Genomic DNA, 18,421 nt, shown 5'->3' on the forward strand with positions numbered 1-18,421 from the left:
CTTTAACTGCCTTGGCTCAATGCAAGGGAATTCTGGGAACTGTTCCACTTAAGTCCAAAACCACACTGCAGAAATAATCCAGTTTGAGACCGCTTTAATTTCCATGGTTCAATGCTCGGGAATCCTGGGAAACTGTAGTTTTGTGTGAGACTGAGCCTTCTCTATCAGAGAGCTCTGGTGCCACAATAGGCTGCAGTTTCCCAGGTTTCCCTAGCACTGAGCCTGGGCAGTTAGAGCGGTCTCGAACTGGATTATTTCTGCATTGTGTCTTGGACCTCGGTCTCAAAAGTGCTGCAGGACCCCCTTTTCCGTCACAAGAGGCCTCTTACTTATAAAATATGCTTAGACTTGAATGCCTGCACTGGGACTAGGAGAGTCAAGCCTTCTGCTGCGCACCCTGGCAATGTTCGCTGCGCATTTACGGTAACGCTGGTAATTACGGTAGCGCTGGCGGGGGAGGGGAGCGAAGAGGGAGCGCGAGCGAGGGCTTAGAGCAAAGGGGGCGGGGCGAACCCATATAAGGCGCGCGGAGGGGCGGGGCCGCCGCCTGTGCTGCGTCGCCTTGCGTGCTCGATCCCGCCCGGCGCGCGCCCGTCCCTGCCTCCTCCTCGCGAGCCTTGGTGGAAGAAGAAGGATTTGGCGCCAGGCGGGTCCCATTTTCCTCTCTCTCTCTCTGCAGCCGCAGCGCTCCGTCCAGACCGCGACCGCGCCGCATCGAGCCTTCGTCGTCGTCGCCGCCGCCGCCATGAGCTGCTCGCCGGTGAGCGTGAAGAAGCTGAAGGTGTCGGAGCTCCGCGAGGAGCTGAAGAAGCGGCGCCTCTCCGACAAGGGCCTCAAGGCCGAGCTGATGGAGCGCCTCCAGACCGCGCTCGACCAAGAGGCCGGCGGCGGGGGCGGCGGGGAGCCCGGGAACGGCACCGCAGAGGAGATGGCGGAGGCCGCCTCGGAGCAGCAGCAGGCGCAGCAGCAGCAGCAGCAGGCGCAACAGCAGCTCCTGTCCCCGGCTTCCGGCGGAGGCCCCGACCAGGCCGATGACGAGGAGGCCGACTTCGGCGCCGGCCCCGGGGACGAGGAGGAGGACGAAGAGGACGAGGAGGCCATGGAGCTGGGCGAGGAGAACGGCGAGGGCGCCGCGGGGGCCGCCCGCAAGGAGGCCGCCGAAGACCTCGAGGAGGAGGAGGAGGAGGACGACGACGAGAACGGAGACGACCAGGGCTTCCAGGAGGGCGAGGACGACGAGGAAGAGGCGCCCGCCGCCTCCGCCGCGCCCTCCGCCTCCTCCTCGGCCGGCGGCGGGGGCAACGCTAACGGCCACGGAGCCCAGGCCTCCAAGGAAGCGCCCGCCAAAGGAGGAAGCGCCGCCTCCGCCGAGGCCTCCGCATCCGCCCCGGCCTCCTCGGCCCAGACCGGCGGGAAGCAGAGCTCTCCCGCCCAGCAGAAGCCCGGAGGGGCCCCTCGTCCCGGGGGTGAGTGGTGCGAGTGTGCCTGGGGCCCGGATGGGCGGCGGTTGGGGCCTCGGGAGGCTTCGGGGGCGAGGCTTCGGGGCCAGCCGCCATTTTAGAGCTTTAATTTTCCCCAGAGGAGGGGGAGGGGGAGGGAGGGAGGGGGCTGGAGGCCTCGCGCGGCGCCTGCTTCCGAGGGGGGGGAGGGAGGGAGGGGCCCTGGCGCCACCAGCGGAGGGGAGGGCGGGGCGGGGGCGGCGCCGCGCAGGAGCCGCTGGGGCGCGCTGTGGAACCTCGAGGAAGGGACGTTGGCGCTGCCGCTTGCGTCACTTCCGCCCACCCCAGTTCAAAGGCCTCAGCAGGAGGCGGGGGAGGCCCGCGCCTTCAGCTCGGAGCACAGGCTTCGGCAGGCTGCGCGTCCCCAGGGCCCTCACGAAGATGCACCCAACCGCCCTTGCTTATTCCTCCCGTCCGGATGCAGCCCAAGTTACAATGTTGCCCTGAGAGCAGGATTCCTGTGGATGGGCTCCTCTCAATTGCGCGCGCGCGCGCGTGTGTGTGTGTGTATATATATATACTGTATATACACACACACACACACACACACACACAATATACAACGTAGAGACCCCTGTCAAGAGAAACACTGCCCTCGAGGGACTGGGAAAGGGTTAATTATGGGTTTCATTAGATTGTAATGTTTTTATTTTCTTTGATTGTTTGCTTAGTAATTTTGTAAACCGCTTTAACTTGTTTTTGAAAGGCAGTATATAAATAAATTTTATTAGTATTATTATATATGTGTATACATACAGATTTTATGCCTATATGCACACACATACATATATAAAATGCAATTTGGAGACACCTATCAACAAATACTGCTCTCAATACACAGTATATATATTTGTGTACACACACACACACATATATATATATATATACACACATACATATATACACATACAGTGTAAAATACGTTTTAGAGACACCTATCAACAAATACTGCTCTCAGAGGCAATACACACACATACATATTTAATGCAACTTAGAGACACCTATCAACAGGCTCTCAAGGACTATATATGTGTACACACACACATATATATATATACATAAGAGACACCTATCAACAGAAATACTGCTCTCAAGGGCTATATATATATATATATATACACACACACACACAGTCAGCCCTTCTTATACACGGATTTCTTATACACAGATACAAGCATACACAGTTTTAAAATGTTCAAAAAAAAGTATAAATTTCAAATATCAACCCTTGAGTTTCCATTTTTTATAAGGGACACCATTTTGCTATATCATTATATTTAATGGGACTTAAGCATCCACAGATTTTGTTATCCATGGGGGATCTTGGAACCAAACCCCAGCGTATAACAAGGGTCCGCTGTTTGTGTGTGTGTATGCAAGTGTATATATATATTTGTGTATATATACACACACAAAGAGAGACACACATAAGTATGTATATATGTTTCATATAAGATAATTTGTAAATAATGACTGTATTGTAATTTATACACTGTTTTTCTTCCTATGGAAACATTAAGAAGTTAAAACTGAGCAAAAACCGGGTGAGAAAAAGAGAGGTGTGAAAAGGCCCCGTGAGGACCACGGCCGAGGCTATTTTGAGTACATCGAAGAGAATAAATACAGCAGGTAAAGAGATTGGCGTTCAGATTTTATTGTGATACATATATATTTTGTGAAAAGATTCTGTTGGTGAGTTGGATTCAAGTGACTCTCTCTGTTGGCCAGGGCCAAATCTCCGCAGCCTCCCGTGGAAGAAGAGGACGAGCATTTTGACGACACGGTGGTTTGCCTTGATACTTGTGAGTAAAAAAATAATATCTTATTGTCTCTCCCCATGTGCTTCTGTAAGACTACAGAGGTGTGTGGAACAGCAGCCTATGATACTGCCACACCAGAGGTACAGTTGCAGCTGTAGTTGATCTAATTGGTCTTTCAGTATCTTAGCCCATTTTTAATCACAGTAAATTAGAGCGTACAGCTCTGTTCATAACTGTAGTGCAAAAGGCAAACCATAAGGTCAGGGATTTACAGTGTCAGACCATACTTTCAGTTGGTACTGTTCCTAAAGCTCTAAATGCAGAACATCCTGTATTTTTTTAAATGTCATAGGGTAATGCTATATGTTGGCTAAGATGAGTTTTGTAAAATAGATTCCAGTTCTTGCCTCACAAATATTTGAAAAGCAAAAATTAGTTGAATTCAAACATATTGAAGAGGAAGGATGTTAAAAAGCATGTTTGGGAAGTTGTTGGTTGCCTTGAACTAAATGGGCCTTACAGGTAATGGGTGAGGACACAATGGCCAGAACTCTCTTGGTGTGTTACACCAGTGAAGGCAAGGCGGAAAAGGCCACAGCTGCAGTAGCTCTGAAGAAATGGTGGAAGCGTTGGAGAACTAAATTGTTTGGAAGCAACAGATTTTGTCATTCCTTTCCTCACCACAGTTGCGCAACTGCTAGGGAACTTCACTGGCAGGGTTCCCCTATAATGCAAAGATTTTAAATTCAGAGCTTTACATGGAAATTTTTGCTAGAATTCTGCTTAAGAAGCAAAAACTCCATAGGATACTGTTAAGCCCCTAGATCCAGTTTTTACCAAATAGATTTGATGTGTTGATCGGTGGAATTTGCATAAGAGTTGACTTTCTGAGTTTCTGTTGATTTAGTAGGTATGCCTTACTTAGGACTAACAGTGGATTTTAGGCCAATATAAATGAAAATTTAAGCCTTTAGTAACCTTAAACATTTTTTCCCAGATGACAATGCTATGAAATAAAACTTCAATGTAGCAAATCGGCTGGCTATTATGATGGCATGGATATTTATTTGAAGCTTCAGATTCTGCTGTCTGGTCAAAAAGTCTTTTCATGTGGGCTTAAATATAGTTAATTCGATAGCCTTAAATCCAAAATAAGAGGACATACAAGGTGTGAAGAGGGGGAAATATGTCATCCCATGTTATTTAACATTGTTAAAAATGGGATAGTTCAATGGGCAAGTGGGAGTGGAAAGTTCCACTGCTTTACATCACACAGTATGCAGATGTAATGTTACTGCTTTGCACAGGGGGTGAGTGGTATAGTTCAGTTTTATTGGTTAAAGCCATAGAAAGCAGTAGATACTGGTTTTAGAAAGAGGTATAGTAAAAGTTATTAAACTATGTTCATTGAATCAGCACTGCAGTAAGTTATTTATTTAGGCTGTAGTTAGAATTCTAGACTTAAACCTCTTGAGAAGAAGGTCAAAACCTCAGTAAACCATGAAACCCACTTGGATGATTATATAGCAGATGTACTCTTAGTTTGATTTCCCTCATAGGGAGTTTGTTAGGAGGATAAAATGGGAAGGAGGAGAATTGGGATATACATCAGTTACTGAACAAAAAAACAAAAAAAGTCTAATTAATCTGTATTTTCAGTTTTTAAAGTTGGGCTTTGTTATTTTAAGGAGTTGAGTGCAAATTCATCAGGCTGAATTGAGACAGAAAAAGTTCTTAAATAAGTTTTTCTGAGTTTCAGTCTAGTTCTAGTACATTTGCATTGCAATTGGATCTGACTGTAAGTCTTCTCATACAGATCCCTTTGGTTTGCCAGAATATTTTGCAGTTCAGTCCTATGTGTGTTGTTGGTAAATAAATCCCATGGAGTCCCATTCAGGTTTACTTTGAAGTATGCCCGCCATGTCATGTTGAAACTGCTCTTTTTTTTAGTCACACTTGGCAATAAGGCATGTTGGCTTTGGAGTGGTTTTTCTGAATGCTTAAATGCTTATTTGCCAGACAGCAGGAAAAAGTAGCTTTACAAGTTAGATGCCAGACTGTTAGTTTTAAACTCATATGCAGTGTCCACCTGCCCGCAGAATGGATTCACTGTCCCTCTGCACTCAAGCCTACTGTTGCAGGTTGAGGAAACCTCTTGTCAGTGGAGAAGGTAGGAAAGGGAGAAAAATACATTTGTCCCTCCATATTCGCTAGGACTAGGGGCACAAGACCCCTGTGAATATGGAAAAACTGCAAATAACAATAACACCATGTTTTTACCTTAGAAGAGACCTCTAGGAATCTCTAGGTCCTCCAGTGCAACTCTGTGGTCAACATCTGCCAGACACTGACCATAGAGTTGCACTGGAGGCACTACAAAGGCCTAGTAGAGTATTCTCTCTGGGGATCTCTAGGTCTGTCAGGGCAACTTTTAGTTAAAGTTGACTATAGATGGGCCTAGATATTCCGAGAGTGAACATATTAATCCAATCCGTGAATAATCAAAGCGGCAAATATGGAGGGATGAGTGTACTTTTTTTTTTTTTACAAATAGAAGCCAAATAACAATTGTGTGGTGGTGCTTTCAAAAACCCAGTGAGATATTTACTGCTCCTAGTCTGGTACAGTTTACTTTTCTTATCCACAGCATAATGTTCCTCAGTAGAGGATTTGTCCTATGTTTATCATTAATTTTATCTGGACTTTTACATATAGCGATAATGTCTCAGACATAGAGGCTCTTAGTGTATGGTACCTGCTTGTGCCAAGACACTTCATTTTGAAAAACTTTCATAGGCTTCAGTGTATTATTATATGATGCATGTTACACACTAGTTTATGATTTTGTGGATTTTTTGCAGAGCATCTGACCACATACCATATTTTACGGTAGAGGTGGCTAGCAAGAGTTGCATACAGATCTACCTTATACCCCAATCAATGTTTTCTGTCTAGTATATTTAAAGCATTTCCACTTACAAACAAAAATAATTCTAGGCAAGTGCATTCATCCCTCCACATTTGTGGCTTTGATTTTTGCAGATTTGATTATTCATGGATTTTATTAATATGTTATTTCTAGGAATAGCTAGTTCCTCCAGCGCAACTCTTTGATCAATTTTAACCAAAAGTCACACTGAAGAAGCTAGAGAGAACACTCCACTAGGCATCTAACTCCTCCAGTGCTATTCTATGGTCAGTGTCTGACCACAGAGTTTGCACTGGAGGACCTAGCGATTCCTAGAGAGGTGTTCTCTCAGGTTAAAACAGTGTAAATATATATGTATACCTAGTTCTTATAGATGCTCCCTATTTTTGTAGTAAAGAATGTATTGGAGCAGGCTTCAACAGTGGAGGTTTCATCTCTTTTTTTCCAACAGACAACTGTGATCTACACTTTAAAATTTCAAGAGACCGTTTTAGTGCTTCCTCATTGACTATGGAGAGTTTTGCCTTTCTTTGGGCTGGAGGGAGAGCATCCTATGGAGTTTCCAAAGGAAAAGTCTGTTTTGAGATGAAGGTAAGCCATGGCTTTAATGGCTGTAGTAGTTCCCCAGGTGTGTCTTTGAAAGTTGATGGTGAAAAACAGTTTCCAAATATTATAGTAGACTAGAAAGTATTACTTTCAGTATAGAGTAGAAGTTTCATAGCATCTGATTAATATATTGGTGTCGCACTGGCTAAATGCCTGTACTACAGCCACTCACATACCATAAGGTTGTGAGTTCAATACCAGCAAAAGGGCTCAAGCTCGACTCAGGCTTGCATCCTCCTGAGGTCGCTAAAATGAGTACCCAGATTGTTGGGGGCAATTAATTTACATTTTGTAAACCTCTTAGGGAGTGCTTAAGTGCACTGATAAGTGGTATAGAAATGTACTTGCTATTGCTATATGTAAGAAGGCTGATTATTAGGAAGTTACTTAAATGCTTAAAGAACTGATGTCTTGTTTGAGTTTTGTAAATCTTTCAGGTAGTCATAAAATAATTGTTAATATTCCTGAATAAGATTCCTGAGTAAAATGTGTTGTTTATTTCTTTTATTTTTATCCTGCCTTTCTCTCAAACTCGGACCCAAGGCGGTGAACATATATAACATATATGTTACTGTAGAAAACATTTTGTTTTGGATCCTTATGTTGCCAGAAGAACACCTCCTGTGTTAAAAAAAATGGAGTCATCTGTAGGCCTAAGAGGCTTTAAGGATCTCAGAGGTGAATAAAATTTACTGTACTGGGAAGGACATGGCTGTTTCTGGAATCAAACCAACTCACGTTTTCTTGCCCGTCTCACTTGTGATCCGGTTCTTCTGATATAGGAAATCAATTCACCTTTTAATCTTTACAGCCAAGCTTGGTTTTTACAAACAGTAGTTGCTTAAAACTATTGCAAGACTTGCATTTTATTGCTATAGCTGTGCCTACTGCTAAAAATATTTTTGAATAATAGGTAACTGAAAAGATACCTGTCAAGCATCTCTATACAAAAGATATTGATATACATGAAGTGAGAGTTGGCTGGTCACTGAACACAAGTGGGATGTTGCTGGGTAAGGAGTGTTTTTTTCTTCCTATGAAAGTGGTGGATCCAGCTCTGGATGCATAACAAACAAAATATGAGATTGTGATTTTCTGTGGTTAATTTTTCAAACAACTGCTCTTGCTTTCTGGATGACTGTTGTCATTAAGAGAGAAGCAGTTCATATAAAGTAACTGATCAGTTAAAATTAGCCCTTTTAGAATATCTATATATGTATATATTCATGGGTTAAGTGTCTGCATAAGAATGCAGTTGTATATGGAGAAAAAAGTTTCTTGGAACGGTCACCGATTCTTTAAGAAATATTTTTTAGAGATTTAAGTGATTCTCACCATTGTCATATTGCCTTTAATCTCACATTTTCACCTGTTTGAGGAGCCCAGCTCAAGGAAACATGGGTGGCATAGGTACTAGAAGCAATGTTAGCTTTGTGTGGCTAACTGAAGCACAGTGGGTCAAACGCTGCAGTCATGCAGGAACAACCCATCTGAACTGGAAGGAGGTAATGGGACTAACATCGATTGATTGGGGGAGGAAACAGTTGTTTGCTGAAGTCCCACATGTGTATTCTTTACTCTTTCTTTGTCAATTTGCTAGTGTGCCCACTATGCTAGAGTACTGAGAATACGTGGGTAAATGGAATAGTGTGCCACACAAGCTTCAGTGTACTTTCAGTTTGAACAATCAACTGTTAATGTTTATCAGGTGAAGAAGAATTTTCTTACGGATACTCCCTGAAAGGAATAAAAGCGTGCAACTGTGAGATGGAAGATTTTGGTGAGAAATTCGATGAAAATGATGTAATCGGATGTTTTGCTGTAAGTCTTCATTTATTTTCTTATTTGGGTTGTGAAATTTTAATACTAACTTTTTTACGCCTTCAGTTTTAGTGGTAAAACAGCCATCGCATTATATTGTCACCTTTGCTTGATTCTCAAACTATAAGTCTTTAAATTGCCATAACAGATCTAGTCTTCAGGATTTGTTTCTGATATGTGAATTGCCTAAGTGTTATTATGTTAGTACAAAACAGATTTCTGTTACAGAATTTTGATGGTGATGAAGTGGAACTCTCTTACTCAAAGAATGGACAAGAACTTGGAGTTGCTTTCAAGATCAGTAAGGAAGTTCTTTCTGGAAGACCTCTTTTCCCACATGTTCTCTGCCATAACTGTGCAGTTGAATTCAATTTTGGCCAGAAAGATGAGCCCTACTTCCCCATACCAGAGGGGTATACTTTTATCCAGAATGTGCCCCTCGAAGATAGATTTAGGGGACCGAAGGGGCCAGAACAGAAGAAGGAGTGTGAAGTAAGTATTGATCAACTCATAATAAAGTATGCTAATCTGAGTATTAGAGATGTGAAGCTCCACAATAAAAACAGAAAAATTGGGAATTCTCTCCCCCCCCAAAAAAAAAACAACAACACTTGGAATATTTTATTTTGGAATTATTAAAATATTTCAGATACCTTCAGCCGTATTTCTAAAAACTGCTAGGTGGACATTTAGGTAAAACCATCTGCAGTATCTCCTATCACTGCAAAGGTTTTTGGTTTTGTCCCCCCCCCCCCCCCCCCCCCCAATTTTTAGGGAATGAGTGCTTCATGTCAGCTTGGTAATGTGGAAAGTTGGAAGAGAAATAAATTTCATTCTATTTTCCCCCGTTTCGTTGTTTGCTTGGCCCGCTTCTTGTCCAGTGGCAGAACAAAATTAAGTTTCTTGCAATTCAGGTCTTAACCATTCAGAGTCTTGTAGATCATTTATTACAAAAAATAAAAGCTAAAAAAATAAACTGAATCATGTTAATCATGATACTTTTATGCCAGGCCAAGTTATACCATAATGCATTTAAAACAATAAAAGTAAGAAGGTACTCTTACTAATTTTGCCTCCCCCATTTTTCTATATTTCTGGTTTTCTTTTACCTCAGAATTTCCAGAAATGTTACATCTCCACGATGAATGCTAACTTGCCATAGTATTTGTTCAACCTCGAAATGTGGCTTGCAGTTTGAGTCACTTATAAAAGTAACACAAATGTAGCACATTCTTGTCTACTTGACATTTTCAGTATAAAGGTTTTTTTAAAAGGTCCTTGTTGTGCCTTAATTCCCTTTAGGTGGTAATGATGATTGGCTTGCCTGGAGCTGGGAAGACTACTTGGGTCACCAAACATGCAGCTGAAAACCCTGGGAAGTACAACATCCTTGGAACAAATACAATCATGGATAAAATGATGGTATGTCCTGACTACTGCAATAAGTTAACATTACATCCTCATTCTGTAGTGTTTGCCATAGTGTTCATTGCAGGCTTACAGTATATTTGGGAAATTTTGATCCATCTTACATCCATATCAATAAAAGTTACCAACTTCTGCTTAATTTAAGGCTGTTATAGGCTCTTAGAACTGCCAAAGAGAAATTATCTGAACTGCTGTTAATGAAGTTGGTTAAAGGATTGATTCTGTTTGAACTCAGACTGTACTTCACTTCTGATCATTCAGTTAAACTACAGTTGTTACACAGCAGCCTGATAATTAAAACTATCAGGTTGATTAGTTCTAGGCTGTTCTGGTGATACAGTCTGTATGGAATTCCAACAGTAAGCTATGTTCATGGTGAATGTTACAACAGATGCTTATAGGAATGTGAAAAAGAGCTGATCTTTTAATGCCAGGTTAAACTGGGCAGGTCGGTCTCTTCTAAGACCAAGGTTGGCTAAAATAGCTTCACTTTAGGAGTTTACAGTTCTTGAACTTAAAGAAATTATGTTATTGATCAAAACTAGGGTGAATGATAGGAATGAATGCTGGATAACTTCTTTTAAATAGGTTGCAGGTTTTAAGCGGCAGATGGCAGATACTGGAAAACTTAACACACTGCTGCAGAGAGCGCCACAATGTCTTGGCAAGTTCATTGAAATTGCAGCTCGTAAGAAACGGAACTTCATTCTGGATCAGGTATGGGGACCAGAGTTCATTGTCTTACAAAATACAATTAAGTTGCAGTTTATATAAGGGATGGGTATTATAAAGTTTAATGGGGGATACAATATGTATTTGAGGAATAAAGTTGAAATTATAGCAATTCTGCTCAAGTTCATAGTTCATAGTATACTTGAAACTGGGGAGAATGGTTACCTTAGAATTTAGGGCCTAACATGTACATAACTTCCTTCAACTTGTAATCTTCATTGCATTATACATGTGGAGGTGAAAATCTAAGCACACTAATTTAATTTAGCTCTAACAATGACAGCTACGTGTAGTAAGTTACTGCATTTTTTTCAGACAAATGTGTCTGCAGCTGCGCAGAGGAGAAAAATGTGCCTGTTTGCAGGCTTCCAGCGCAAAGCAGTTGTTGTTTGCCCAAAAGATGAAGACTACAAGCAAAGAACACAAAAGAAGGCAGAGGTGGAGGGAAAAGATCTTCCAGAGCATGCAGTGCTCAAAATGAAAGGCATGGAACATAATCTATACTGTGTTCTAGGATGTTGAGTATCTGTTTAAAGGAATAATGTAAAATCTAAAGATTCAAAATTTCTTGCCTTAAAACAGTTAATGCCTCTTTAAAACAAAAAAAAACTGGAAGACTTCTGTAACTTTGTAAGACAACACTATATTGTGTTCCCTCTGCTGCAGTCCTTAACACTACTCAGTCATGATACGCTTCATGCAGATGCACAAAGCTGTCTTGGCATAAAGTGCCCTAGAAAAGAAAGCTAAACATGTTCACCAAACATGTGTTCCCATTACAACTTGATAGGGAGAATATATCTTCAAGAATCTTGCTCTTAATTATCCTGAGTGATTACTTGTCTTACATTCCTTTTATATAGGAGAGGAACTTTGGCTTATTCTGATGGGTTTAGATGTAAATACTGAATATTCAGGACTCTCTATCTTGTAGGAAATTTTACTCTGCCAGAGGTGTCAGAATGCTTTGATGAAATAATCTACGTAGAGTTGCAGAAAGAGGAAGCCCAGAAGCTTCTGGAGCAATACAAAGAAGAAAGCAAGAAAGCCCTTCCTCCAGAAAAAAAACAGAACACTGGCTCAAAGAAAAGTAATAAAAAAAGTGGTAAAAACCAGTTTAACAGAGGTGGACAAAGAGGACGTGGTGGATTTAACATGCGTGGCAACTTCAGAGGAGGAGGTAGACTGGCTGGCTAAACTTTGCCTCTTCCATATTTTCAAGTTTTGTGGGGAAGGAACAAGGAGTCTGAAATCCCTATTGCCCAAAAATGATCTATATTGAGAGTATAATTGGAAATATTTAACTTTCAAGCCAGGGGGAGAAAACTAGTCAGTGGAGTGTTGATTAGGTAACGTTTTAAGCCATAATTTTGTTGGATAAGAGGTAGTCCGTTTTAAAAAGGAAATGGGCATTATAGCTGTAACAGTTGTAAAAAGTGAGATTTGATGCCTGAACCAAAGCTTGTGGGGAGGGGAGGGTTTGGCTGAATAGGTTTACACAGCAGGGTAAGTACATTGCAGGCTTGTTGTTTACTGAGTTCTTAACTCTGTTTTGGGATCCGTTGCATGTGGCTTTTTCATTGCCTTAAAAATGACTTGAATTTAGCTGTTTACCATTTAGTAAAGAAAATGTTCTTGGACACAGAGTGAGTAGGGAAGGTCACTGATTTATGAGTGAGACCAGGTTAATTAAAGGTTAATTAAAACAGCAATAACTTTATTTTTCTTCAGTCCCTGGAAATCGTGGTGGATATAATAGAAGAGGTGGTAACATGCCCCAGCGTGGAGGAGGTGGCAGTGGTGGAGCAATAGGTTATCCATATCCTCGTGGACCTGTTTTTCCAGCCAGAGGTGGTGGTGGTGGTGGTGGTTATACAAACAGAGGAAATTACAACAGAGGTGGGATGCCTAACAGAGGGAATTACAACCAGGTATATATTACTGTTGCCATCACATTTCTGTCTGAATATTGACTTTTTGTTCTGTTTTATAGCAAGTAATCCTGGTATGAAAACAGCACTGTAAACTGAAACATGTTGATTAGATACTTTGAATTATTGTTTCGTTAGTCTTACGAGGTTGCCTGTTTTCTACTGAATCTGTTTAGCAACAGCAGTGGTACAAAATTAGGATCATTGTCGCTAAAGTGTGGGCTGCACAGAAACCCCATTGGAATCCCCTCCCCCAATTATTTGCCTGCCAGTAAAGATTCCCAGATGATAATTCTGAACATGTTGAGATTGTAGGACTGTAAAACTCCCCATCTTGAAAAAGAACGAGAAATAGATGTCCTCTAATTTCTGTTTTGATTTAGGGAGGGGATTTCTATGCCTAATGCAAACTGCAAAATGTTGTAGAGGTTAAAAATTGGCCCCAAACTTTCCAAAGTTATTCATGCCTACTTGCACTGAAGTAAATAATGGAATTCTAGAATCTTGTACACGTGATACATGGCCTGTTTGAATTTTACATGCAGTCTGTCAGTGTTTAATTCTTTCACATGGATGATTGTTTTCTCTAACCTCTTTGTCACTCAGGAACTGTGTGTGTGTGAATTTACCATGTGTGAATTGCCCCTTTATGTTGCCTGTAGACTTAGGCAACCTGTAGTCGGTAAGGTTTTCTTAGGCAAGGAACACCCAGGTTTTGCCAGTTTGTTTCTCTGAAATAATAGCATACAGCATCTGGTCATTCGTAATCTCCCATTAACCAGAGCTGGCCTGCTTCACTTCTAAGATTGGATGAGATCAGGAACATTAAAACTAATAAGTCATTTTAGCAAGAAGTTTTGAGGGAAATGGGTTTTACTTTGTACAGTTTAGATTCTTCTGTTTGAATGATGGCTTGGCCATTGGATGTAAACACCAGCTATTGACTTTCAATAGTTGGCAGATTAGTGAAATAGACTCCACCAATGAACTGAGTAATTTGTCACTGTATAGATAGTGCCATGGATATGTTTTGAACCAGCATTTGGCCAAATGCTTAACAAGGAATCTTTTGGGTTTCTGTTGTAGAACTTCAGAGGAAGGGGAAACAATCGTGGCTACAAAAACCAATCTCAGGGCTACAACCAGTGGCAGCAGGGTGTAAGTAACCTTTTTCAATTTGTAGGAAGTCAGAAATAATCTCAAGCATGTCTTGTTGGTTGGCAGTGTTTTTGCAGTATATTCAAGTAAATCCTCACACAAGTGTATAAAAGTTTTAAAGTATATAATATAAAACTTATATCCAGTATCAATACTGCAGAAACAAAGAACAATATAGTCCTCCCTCCATATTTGCAAGGATTAGGGGAATTAGACCCCCGTGAATAGGGGAAAATCGCGAATAATTCCATCCCCCACTTAGAAGCCAGTTAACGGGAAGGGTGAGCGGGGGAAGAGGAGCAGCATTGCACGCTCCTTTGTTCCACTCTCCTGTCCCTTTAATTGCCTCCCTGCCCCTTCTCCTTGGGAAACCCAAGGAAAGGATCCTGGAGAAGCGTCAGGGACAAGACACCTCCTGCCTTCCTCTCCCTGGGCTTCCCAAGGAGAGATCACACAGGGAAAGCGAGGAGGAACGGCCACATTAACAGCCTTGACCTCGTGAATAATTGAAACTATGAATCTCAAGGCAGTGGATAGGGAGAGTCTACTGTACTGTTTTCCCCTCTCCAAGTATCCCTTGGCACAGGTTGGAAGGAGATCTTTGAAGGATTTGCCACCCCTCTAGAGCAGAGTTTTTGCAGTGGGGTAATTGGCAATGAAGACCACTGCTTATCCTGATTCTGTTTAAGAATTTACCACATTGGATCCTAACTATAGTTGTTCACATAACTAGATGTAACATGTAGTGTATTAGCCCTTGTTGCATTCATGAGAAGCACTTTGTAATCCCTTCTGTATTAACAGTTTTCCATGGTGTTTTACACTGTATTAACTACCTTTATCTTTGTTCTTTTGTAGCAATTCTGGGGTCAGAAGCCATGGAGTCAGCATTTTCACCAAGGATACTATTGAATTCCCAAATAAAATGAACTGATCCATATTTCTTCAAAACCTTCACAAGAAATCGACTGTTTTCTTTAGTAGGCTAACTTTTTAAACATTCCACAAGAGGAAGTGCCTGCAGGTTCCTTTTTTAGAAGCTTTGTGGGTTTTGATTTTTTTTTTTGTACATTTTTAATTGCAGTTTTAAAGTGAATCTTAAGAGAACCTCAGCGTTGTGCACGATAAGAGAATGTGTCAGTATTTCAGGGTTCTACATTTTATCTGTAAAATGTGATTTTTTTTACCACAACAAAAGTAAAATGTTGCTTTGTATCTGGTGTCCTCTTATTAAAGGTTTTCTTTTCTCTTTTTTCTCCTCCCCTTCCAAATTTCTAAGAAACAGTCGAGAGTCATCAACACAGTACAGTTAGCAACCAGGCTTTTTGTAGCCCCCCCATTAATATTAATACTGTGTAAATAATGCTCATTACACTCCATCTTCCACTCCATCCTCTCTATGCAGTTTCTAGGTATGGAAGAGGGAAAGAAATCGGAATAGTTTTTGGCAATAAACTAGGGTGTATTTTTGTTTTTTTTAATTTGGCAAATGGTTTTTGAGGGGGCAAAGCAAACCTAAAGCTAAATAGTGAAGGTGGAGTGCACGTAAAACCTGGTTGCATTTGTCTGTAGAGGCTCAACTTGTGAAGGTACACACCATCAACTTTTTCCATTTGTTCTGCATTTTGATTCTGAAAAAGCTGGCTCTGCCCATTTCTTATTAAACAAACTTGTTGTAAATCCAGTTGTCTAATGGGATCTATATGAAGTTAGCTGTGTGTCTGTAACCCTTTCCCCACAAATACTGTGTATTTAGTGTGCTTGTAGTAGTAAACCACCATTTTGTAAACAAATGAAAATGTGATTCACCCATTTTATATCTAATTTTTAATCATGTTAGTTCTCAGATGGGTGTGTCTCCTTAGCCTGCTGATTTACTTCTCTAAAGAAAGTAGGTGGAGAAATTAACTTTAGCCGTTTGTTTGCAATAAAATAAAATCATTTTACTCTTTGTTCTGGGATTCTCACCACATTGGTCTAAATCCCTTAATTTCTGAGGCAGGAAATACAGATACACCAAGGTGTGTATATACCTAACATACATATTTTCACACAACAGAAAGTTGGTTCAGTGTGTTAGCAATGTCCAATCTGGAACTGTATGCTTTCTACCTTCCCAAGAACACAGCGAGCCTTATCCAAATGAAGTAAATTTATTTTATTGTACAAAACTTGATGCAAATATACTTATCAATTAGTATTCCAGCAACCTTGTATGGATGGCTGCATACTAAAGCTGAAATTAATGGGGGTCAGCCTATTGCACTGTGAATGGGCCAAAATGGCTTGCATCAGAACCTCAGTTACAACTTTAAGGGGTGCCAACTGGCAAGTTGGCACTTGTAGACCTGTTACTTTTTTGCTCTTCAACTCAGAAATCATTGTTGGTTGCTTCTGGGTTGGGATGTGGAAAACCACTAGACTGAGATGTGTGGACTGCAGTTCCAAAAGGGGTGCAGCACTGTATCACAGAGCTCTGCTAGAAACTCTACCCATAGAAACTCTGAATACCTGTTTTCTCTGCATTCTGTCTCAAATTGGTAACATTGATTTTACTCATGGTTGCCTTTCTGAGGGACTGCAGAGGAAAACCGGTGTTCAGATTTTACTGTGAGTGACCCCACCATGCAGTTGGTCACTGCTGATGTGGCAGGTTGGGTTCTTTACAGATATAAGATATGGGTAGTTGCAGAGTTGGCAAAACCACATTGCCTAAGAAAACCCTATGAAAATGATGGGGTTGCTGTAACTTAGTGGTAACTTGAAGGCACACACTTAAGTCTTAGTTGAGCAGTAGGTAGTGGGTACAATCCCACTGTATTTTGAGCGCAAAGCAGGACATTTGAGCTGAAGTTCCCATAATCCATTAGCATTGGCTGTACTGGTTGAGACTTTGGGGAGCTGATGTCTGCAACATCTGGGAAAACTGGTTCCTCACTTGGTGTTTTGATTATTCAAAAGCAGATTATGAGTGATTATGCACTAACAAAAACGTAACATTTTTCTAGGTTCTCAAAGAGGCACAGTACTCACAGGTTTTAACTGGTTCCAACTATTGGGAGCCCTCTTAGTGTGAGGTTGGCATATGGCTCTATTGTGTTGGTGTAAGCTACTTTTTCAAGCAGGCCATGGTGGCAGGGAGAATGGAGCCTTTCAAAGCAGTGGCAACTTTGGAGCTGCACAAAATAGTTGCATCTTATGAAAGACATAGCTTTGTTTGCTGCCCTCCCTGCCCCATCTTTGCAGTGTTTTCCAGCCTTCATTGCCCCGCAACTTTCCACTGGTGTAGTTTAGACATACTGGCCTTATTTTCAATTAGTGTAATTTAGGCATCTTGTGTATTTTTCCATTCTGATCTGCTCCAAATGGAAAGGATTCTTGTCCTGCCAGGCTTCCTGCAGGAACCTGATTGAACAGCAAGTTGGTGTGGCTGGTCAGATCTGGCATGAAGGAGGAAATTTGCACACTAAGAGGTTTTGCTAATTCTTGAGAGGTCAAATATACGTTTAATTTTAATAACTTTTTATCCTTCACATTTGTTTCTATTAGTATTTTCCTGATGGCAGTGTGAGTCTTCCCAGCATAGAATGAGTTAGGCAAACCTCAAATTACTTCTATAGGTGATATTTAAATGATGCATTTTGGTCTTATGTGCCTTCAAGTCATTTCTGACATCTGGCAACCCTATCACAGGATTTTCTTGGTAAGATTTTTCAGAGTTTGACTTGCCCAGGGTCACCAAATGGGTTTAGTCCAGTCCACAATTTGCAAAAAATGAGTGGCAGCTGGAGTGCAGCTTGAGTCTCCCTTAACCGGAATTCCAAAATACACAAAATTAGCCACATGTGTGGCTGAGATAGTGACTGCTTCCTATGGTTCAATGTAGGCAAACTTGGTTTCATGCACAATTATTGAAAATATGTATAAAATTACCTTCAGTTTATGTGTATAAAGTATATGCAAAACAAATGTATTTCATGTTTAGACATGGCTCCCATCACTCAGATATGTATGTAGAAATACAGTGTGCCCTTGTTTTATGCGGGGGATCTGTCCTGGACCCTGCTGCGGAAAACAAAGCACGTATGCTCAAGCCCCATTACAAGTAATGGTTGCGCTTGCAGTGGCACGTGCACCATTGTTTCTTCCAGTGCGTAGCGCTGGAAGAAGCAGCACTGTACTCCAAAATCACTGCCTGCACTGTACTCCAAAATCCAAAAAACACATACAAAATACTTTTGGTCCCAAGCATTTCAGATAAGGGAGACTCAACTTGAGTAAGACAAATGCTCTCATATTACATTTAATAAGTTGGTCTGGAAAAAGTAGAATTGAAGCAATGTAGTTGTCTCAACAGCATGTGATCCAGGCCCTTGAGATACGGCAAAATCTGAACTTTAAACACAGTTATCAAGATGCTAAGGGTGCTTGGTCTTTTGCTGGGTTTTCCAAATGGGACAACAATAAATACCCTGCTATTACATCATGTAATTAAACATGGAAATGGTTGTCTTAAAAATAAATCAGTATATACCTGTCTGAACCATTTGAGCAAAC

General features: G+C 41.4%; 1 protein-coding gene across 1 annotated transcript; it reads left to right on the forward strand.

The window, feature by feature from the left end:
* The first annotated feature begins 591 nt into the window (after positions 1-591).
* Positions 592-15,544, forward strand: HNRNPU (heterogeneous nuclear ribonucleoprotein U). The gene is made up of 14 exons (XM_089529801.1): positions 592-1,466; positions 3,020-3,128; positions 3,228-3,301; positions 6,640-6,779; positions 7,708-7,807; positions 8,503-8,615; positions 8,844-9,107; positions 9,918-10,037; positions 10,632-10,760; positions 11,091-11,259; positions 11,710-11,955; positions 12,507-12,706; positions 13,793-13,864; positions 14,723-15,544. Exons 1-14 carry the CDS (start codon positions 746-748, stop codon positions 14,774-14,776), a joined length of 2,511 nt encoding a protein of 836 aa, XP_089385927.1. The 5' UTR covers positions 592-745; the 3' UTR covers positions 14,777-15,544.
* Positions 15,545-18,421: the final 2,877 nt, after the last annotated feature.

Source organism: Sceloporus occidentalis, unplaced genomic scaffold, assembly GCF_023333645.1.
Source record: "Sceloporus occidentalis isolate IW3139 unplaced genomic scaffold, rSceOcc1.0.p SCAF_6, whole genome shotgun sequence".
NCBI lineage: Eukaryota > Metazoa > Chordata > Lepidosauria > Squamata > Phrynosomatidae > Sceloporus > Sceloporus occidentalis.